This window comes from Marmota monax, unplaced genomic scaffold (assembly GCF_021218885.2).
Source record: "Marmota monax isolate L192 unplaced genomic scaffold, Marmota_monax_Labrador192_F-V1.1 WCK01_AAM20220418_F8-fsc00001, whole genome shotgun sequence".
Classification (NCBI taxonomy): domain Eukaryota; kingdom Metazoa; phylum Chordata; class Mammalia; order Rodentia; family Sciuridae; genus Marmota; species Marmota monax.
The window spans coordinates 37,504,844-37,512,099 of record NW_026693777.1 but is presented as its reverse complement, the minus strand read 5'-3'; the positions used below and the strand labels follow the sequence as shown (position 1 = coordinate 37,512,099).

General features: G+C 45.0%; 1 protein-coding gene across 1 annotated transcript; it reads left to right on the top strand.

The window, feature by feature from the left end:
- Positions 1 to 451: 451 nt before the first annotated feature.
- Positions 452 to 5,731, top strand: Actc1 (actin alpha cardiac muscle 1). The gene is made up of 7 exons (XM_046461868.2): positions 452 to 497; positions 1,127 to 1,277; positions 2,399 to 2,723; positions 3,407 to 3,568; positions 3,694 to 3,885; positions 4,667 to 4,848; positions 5,401 to 5,731. Exons 2-7 carry the CDS (start codon positions 1,149 to 1,151, stop codon positions 5,542 to 5,544), a joined length of 1,134 nt encoding a protein of 377 aa, XP_046317824.1. The 5' UTR covers positions 452 to 497; positions 1,127 to 1,148; the 3' UTR covers positions 5,545 to 5,731.
- Positions 5,732 to 7,256: the final 1,525 nt, after the last annotated feature.

Sequence of the window (7,256 nt, the reverse complement as noted above, 5' to 3'; positions counted from 1 at the left end):
CCCTTAGCAGAGGGCAGGGCGCCAAGCCTTCCCTCTTGCATGTGGCTTATTGTCTCTTAGGTCGGCAGGAGGAACAATCCCACAGCCCATCCAGGGAGCTCCCCCACCTTAGGAAGGGGGAGAGGGGGGTTGGCGTCACTTAGTCTTCCCCTGCCCCCTACCCTCCAGTGTCTGCCCCTCCCTAGCTCCCTATTTGGCCATTCTTCTGGCTGCCCCCTCCCCTTCCTTACATGGTCTGGGAACCCCCTGGCTGATCCTCTCCCCTGCCCTTGCCTCCATGAATGGCCTCGGCGGTCCTGGATGGTGCTAAGGCGACCAAATAAGGCAAGGTGGCAGACCGGGCCCCCCACCCCTGCCCCCGGCGGCTCCAACTGACCCCGTCCATCAGCGCGCTATAAAGCTGCGCTCCTGGCGCCTGCACCCAGAGCCTGCCGCCGCCTGAGCCGAGCCCAGCCGAGCCGAGCCGAGCCCAGCCGAGCCCAGCCGAGCCGCGGACGGTGAGTCAGCGACACCCTGCGTCCTCGCTCTCAGCCCTGCCCGTGCCCGCACCGGACACCAGCCGCGCCCCCGGCTTCAGCCAGCGCCGGCCCTCACTACTCCTCCCCGTAGTTTTTTTTTTTTTTTCTCCCCATACTTTTTGATGAGGTTCTAACTTGTTTTATGCTAAGTTTTGGATCTCTACGGAGAGGGCCGCGCGGAAAGGGAGTCCCGCGTTCCCAACCCTCCGCAAGGGCGTGTGCTCTTCTCTTCACTGGGGCAAGGCGTGAGGTGTGGATAGGGCGGGAGACTGGGGTTCCAATTTGTGAAGGTTGAAAAGGGCCTAGGAGGACCTGGTAAGGAATTGGGTCTCCAGAGTAGTTAGGATGGTCCTTCCTTATGCCTGGGACAGAGGGTGGCACTCCTGGCCAGGGAGCCTGGGTGGGTTTCTCTTTCTTCACTATACAACCAATCTCCTCTGTGGCTCCTTCTCGCCCTTCTTTTTCTCTTAAAGGGTGCAGAAGGCAGCTCTCTCTCCACCCGCCCCCATCCCCTAGAATCCACATTTGTTCTATCCCCTTCTCCTGGTAAGGACAGAGCCAGTTCCCAGACACTGAGCATGGCCCACTTTCCCTTCTTCAACCTACAGACCCCGCTGAAGCTGTGCCAAGATGTGCGACGACGAGGAGACCACTGCTTTGGTGTGCGACAATGGCTCAGGGCTGGTGAAGGCCGGCTTCGCCGGCGATGACGCGCCCCGCGCTGTCTTCCCATCAATTGTGGGCCGCCCACGCCACCAGGTACATTTCTTGCCCTTCCTGCCTTCTCCCAGATGGGGCACTCCCCAGGCCCACTCTGCACCCCTGCCTGCCACCTCCTTAGTCAGTCCAGCAATTAGGGAAATGTCTCTCCTGACCCAACTTTTTCCTGAACAGCTTGATTCAAATAAGGAAAATTTGGGTTAGTTTCAGATCCAAGCCAAGATGAGCAATACCCTTACCAAGTCCCTAACTACCAAGAAATGTACACTTTCCCCCAATCTACTTCAATGGCACACCTGTCAATGGTCCAAATGCTTCCTGTGAAAAGGACCTTCTGGATTTTTAGTCCTCAGTGTCTTCTGTACCTCTTATACCATATGCTTTTCTTTTTTTCTCCTCCTTTTCAGCCCTGTTCAAAGTTTGAAATAACTCCCCTTCACCAACCTGGACACAACCCACATTCCTCTCTCTTGTTCACAGTCAGTTCACAGGGCTCTCAGAGGATGTAATCTCTCTCCTTCCTGGCTGTTGCAATTTTAGAAGTCAGACGTGACAAGAGAGTGAGTGCCATGGTGATAGTGACATACCACCTGTTTATTAAAAGCAATGCCATGCTCTCTGGGTTTGTCACATGCCTGGCCAGACAGGCTGCCAGGGAGTAGAGCTCTTAGTCCTCACGTTGGGGAATGACCAGTATCCAGGATGTTCTGGACAGGCCGCATCAGAATGGCAGTGGCAAATCAGCCCATCTTTTTAGGTTCACTTGATGAATGTCAAAATCTTTTCTTAGGAGAAATACAACGAGTCACTAATTTGGTCATTCCTGAATGTAGCCATCTACTTTCTGTTTGACTCAGGTGATAAGCTTAATAATGAAGGCATTTTAAAATTAAGGTGAGGCTCTGCTTCTTCAGTTCAATAGCTTTATTCCCCCTCCTCAATTATATTCTAAACAATAGGATTATACATCTTTGTGGAGGGATAAGGTACAAGACTGATTTTAAATGATTCTTCTAAATTTAAGGTGAAATCCTGTTTTTACTATTTCTGGTGTTTTGAAGATGTACCTTTACTTGGGCAGTTAGATATAAATTGATAAAGTGCTGAATATATTCCTGACATGGTGGAAGCATGATTTCCCTATCTTTTTCTTCTTACAGGGAGTCATGGTGGGTATGGGGCAGAAGGATTCCTATGTAGGCGATGAAGCCCAGAGCAAGCGAGGTATCCTGACTCTGAAGTACCCCATTGAGCATGGCATCATCACCAACTGGGATGACATGGAGAAGATCTGGCACCACACCTTCTACAATGAGCTCCGTGTGGCCCCTGAGGAGCACCCCACCCTGCTCACTGAGGCCCCACTCAACCCCAAGGCCAACCGTGAGAAGATGACCCAGATCATGTTTGAGACCTTCAATGTCCCTGCCATGTACGTGGCCATCCAAGCGGTGCTGTCCCTGTATGCTTCTGGCCGAACCACAGGTATGCTTGGGCTGTGGGGGTTGGTCACTGATTTTCATCACATTCCCAAGCCACTGATCTTGCTGTGAATGTGATTCCTCAATTAAAAAAATAGTGATCCCATCCCTCACTCTCTCCAGGGAGGTGTCCATGCTAAGAGAGAAAGATAACTAACAATAGTTCCCTGAGGTTAATTTCAGAGCACACTTGTTGTAAGAGCTGACAGCTTAAGGAATTAGATCCTTCCCTTATTTTGAGGATCGAAGTGCAGCACAGTATAGCAGCTGGGAATGCAGCAGTCATGGTGTGTGTGTGTATACCATCACAGCCCCTGGGCAACATCTTCAAGGAAAACACACATTTTTTTCCAACAGGTCTGAATCAATAAAGAGAGAAACATGTGCAAGAGAGATAAGAACAAAGAAAAATAGGCTGGGCATTTATTTGGCAAGAGGGATGATCATTTGAAAGTATTTTCAGGAAAATTTTCTACTCCAGTACTTAAAAGGATGGGCTTCTGTTAGCTTCAGATTTAGTATCTATCCATTATGTTCATTTTTATTCTTTGTCTGTAAAGGATCTGATTTTATCTGGATCAGTGCCCAGTCTTGTATCTCTCAGCTAAGACTGGAAGTAGGTTTTACCGTGAATAAAGTGGTGGTCCACAGAGATTTATCTTGTTCTTGTCTAATTCCCTCTCACAGGCATTGTTCTGGACTCTGGGGATGGTGTAACCCACAATGTCCCCATCTATGAGGGCTATGCTTTGCCCCATGCCATCATGCGTCTGGACCTGGCTGGTCGGGATCTCACTGACTACCTCATGAAGATCCTCACTGAGCGTGGTTACTCCTTTGTCACCACTGGTGAGTATGTGTGTCTTATCTGCCACAGCACATGTCTCCTTTTTTTCCTCCCTCGAAGGATCCACCTACCTCCCCACGACTGACTTCTTTCTTCAGAGATTGACTGTGATGATTTATTTCTGCAGCTGAACGTGAAATTGTCCGTGACATCAAAGAAAAACTGTGTTATGTCGCCCTGGACTTTGAGAATGAGATGGCCACGGCTGCCTCTTCCTCCTCCCTGGAGAAGAGCTATGAACTACCTGATGGCCAAGTCATCACTATTGGCAACGAGCGTTTCCGCTGCCCTGAGACGCTCTTCCAGCCCTCTTTCATTGGTGAGTTGTGGGGTCAGATCCCAAGGCACAGCTTTTCTCTGGGAGTTTTGGGGTCTCCCAGAGTAAAATCCAATATAATCAGAAGGATTAAGAAACTGTTGAGTGAAATTGTAGGCTTGCAGTCCCACACAGCTCAGCCTCAAGTACTTATGGCTCATTAGTGATGCTGTAGTGACGTGTTCAAGGGTGACACATGGATTCATCTCCAAGGATGAGACCCAGCAGTAACTGAATATCACATATCTGCGGTAAAGGGGTGATTACTCAAGAGAACTGAGTTAGTCTAATAAGTTCCATTACCAACTAGTTGGACTTTAAGTAACTCATGCAACCACACTCTTACTCATAGTGATAATTGGAGACTTGTATGTCACCAAATATCTTTCCTAAGCAGTGATTTCCCGGAAGAAGTTTGGACTGATTTAAGTCCATAAATAAAAAGTATGTTAATTTTAACTTAAATGTTTGTCTTAGCCTTTTGAAGTACATCTGTATACATCTGATGTGTACAGAAGGTATTCACTCCAAATAGATGCTCAACACAGTTGTTTGTTTCCTGGCCATCTATGATGGATTATCTGTTACTTCTTTTAAGAGACCCCTGTTCCACATATTCCTTGCAGTGTATCTTATAGGGCACCATGTGTTTCAGAGGCAAGTGGTGGCAGCTCACCAACACAGAGAGTCCTGTTCTCTCGGCCCAGCAGAATGTTCCCTCCACATTGAATTACAGCTTGAATGTGCTATGTTTTTTTTGTTTTTTTCTTTAACTTGTATCTAGGCATGGAATCTGCTGGCATCCATGAAACTACTTACAATAGTATCATGAAGTGTGACATTGATATCCGTAAAGACCTGTATGCCAACAACGTCTTATCTGGAGGCACCACCATGTACCCTGGTATTGCAGATCGTATGCAAAAGGAAATCACTGCTCTGGCTCCTAGCACCATGAAAATTAAGGTAAAGAGCTTTCGTGGGTGGGAGGACTAGCACAGATCTTGGTATTCCGAGTACAATTTCATTCATAACTCCTTTCCCCTCACACTTAGCTTCCTGACTCCTATAAGCTTTATCTTTTAGCTTTTCTAGCACTTTTCTTGATTTTTTTTAATAGTACTTTCCCCAAGACAGGAAACTTTAAAAATGTTTTCAAGCAGTGAATAAAAAATAAATTATTGGGAAAAAAATACAGCTAACTCTTTGAACACATTTAACACCCCCCCCCCCAACTTTGGGCTAGCCTTCAACCATGCATTTAGCTTGTTGCCACATTATACTCTAGTTCAGAGAAGTGGAAAAATTCTATTTTGAAGAGTCTTTAATAATGGAAATGATGAAACAGAGGAAAGTTCAAAAAATTTTTGATTGTTATAATATTTGGTGATATATAATTTCCTACATTATAGTGAATTATTATCTAATTTCTTTTTGTGAATATTTCCAATATGTTGCTTGTTGTTCCATTGCTTGGAACTTCAGAGTTCACTGGAAGCTTTTGTTTTCTTTCTGCAGATTATTGCTCCCCCTGAACGTAAATACTCTGTCTGGATCGGGGGCTCCATCCTGGCCTCTCTGTCCACCTTCCAACAGATGTGGATTAGCAAGCAAGAGTATGATGAGGCAGGCCCATCCATTGTCCATCGCAAATGCTTCTAAGGTGCCTTCTCTCTTAGTCTCTCTTACATTCAGGATGACAGTATTATGCTTCTTGGAATCTTCCAAACCACCCTTCCTCATCTCTCATCAATCATTGTACAGTTTGTTTACACACGTGCAGTTTGTTTGTGCTTCTAATATTTATTGCTTTATAAATAAAACAGACCAGGACTTGCAACCTACAAAAGTGTCTCTCATTTCTTTCTGGGACAGGCTTGGGTGGGGCAGGCACATTTGCTCTGACACTTTGAGCACTGTAATAGTACAGTAGCATAAAGTTCATCAGATAAATTAGTGTCACACTGAGCTGGAAATTATGCACTGAATTTTGATTTTATATTTTGGGCCAGAATCATGAATTATTTCATAACTTATAAATAAGCTCCATTAGGTTTAGCCCCATGTAAGCAAGAAATGGAACCCTGTAAGACAATGTTTTAAGATTAGTTGCTATGGATGACACTGAACATTGTTGTTTTTAGCATACATTCCGGTTGTTTTTATATCTGCAGAACTCACATACACAGCGGTAAAGAGAAGATCAAAGATTATCTTAAATTCACTTATCTTCTCATTTCTTTGTATTCTGCAGTTATATTTTTGAGGGTTAGGCATGAAATGCAAGTCCAGCTGACAGGCTTAGCTATGTCTCATTGCAAATATACTCTAAACAACTGAAGATCACTAAGCATGTTCAAAATAAGTGTGAGGAAGCAGGATCCAGAAACAACTTCTTAGTAACTGTGTGATAGAGATCTTCAACATTTGTAATCTTGGGATCTTGGGTTGAGTGGAGTGAAGACTGATGTTCTAAGGGAACAGGGTTGAGGGAGGCATAGAATTTGACTTACTTCATGCTGGACTCTGTAGAGCATTCCAGGAGGAGTTCTGGGGAACTGCACCCAAAAGGATCAGAGTGCTCTGTCCTTAGGGGACTCACATACACTACAGGCATATGTGGTCTGGGAGGCTTTGAGGAGATGGACATGGGCCAGGCTCTTGAAGAATAGTTAAGTTTAGAGAGGTAAGAAGAACAGGGCGGAAATCTCAGCCGGAGGAAATGAGGCAGAAGCCAGAATACCAGGCCTGGGGTAGTCTGACCAGAGCTGGTGAATGTTACGAAATCTATTGGGAAAGGTAGATTTCAATCTGATTGCAAAAGCTTTTAAGATTCTTTTCATTTTCAAATTAATTGTTCACTGTGAGAGCTCACAGTGGTGTTTGATTGGTTTAATCAAACTTTATTGAGAGAACTGAGATGGATTGAGCAATTGGTGCAATGCTGTATGGTTTGTTTGTAAAGTACACAAGACAGGAGCCCAGATTTTTTTTGACATTTTTTGTGATGATACTTTTAAAAGCATCTTTTCTAACTTTAGCCATAGTTTATCAAAGGTAACCCCATTCTATCAACATTGGAAGCCTGGGTTCAAAATTTGGAGTACTTTGGGTTCAACATCTTTAATAAATTGTCACTGTCATTATCATTCAAGGTCATATGCATGTCTTTATGTCCATTAATTCAGAATGTATCTCTAGTTCTCTGACTCTGGGTCAGGTTCAATAGTAGGAGAAGGGGACCCAAAGATGGGTCAAAGCACATTTTCAGTATTTAAGGAACTCAGAGTTTAGAGTTCTGTGTTTAGCATAGGCAAATGGAAGTTCTTTAAAAAAAAGTCTAAATAGAAAATCAATTTGGTGGGATTTTCTTT

Bases quoted from the DNA above. Each gene is read 5' to 3' on its own strand.
- Actc1 (XM_046461868.2), top strand. From the start codon at position 1,149: ATGTGCGACGACGAGGAGACCACTGCTTTGGTGTGCGACAATGGCTCA. The intron at 1,278-2,398 runs GTACATTTCTTG...TTCTTCTTACAG, and splicing joins TGGGCCGCCCACGCCACCAG to GGAGTCATGGTGGGTATGGG. The intron at 3,569-3,693 runs GTGAGTATGTGT...TTATTTCTGCAG, and splicing joins TTACTCCTTTGTCACCACTG to CTGAACGTGAAATTGTCCGT.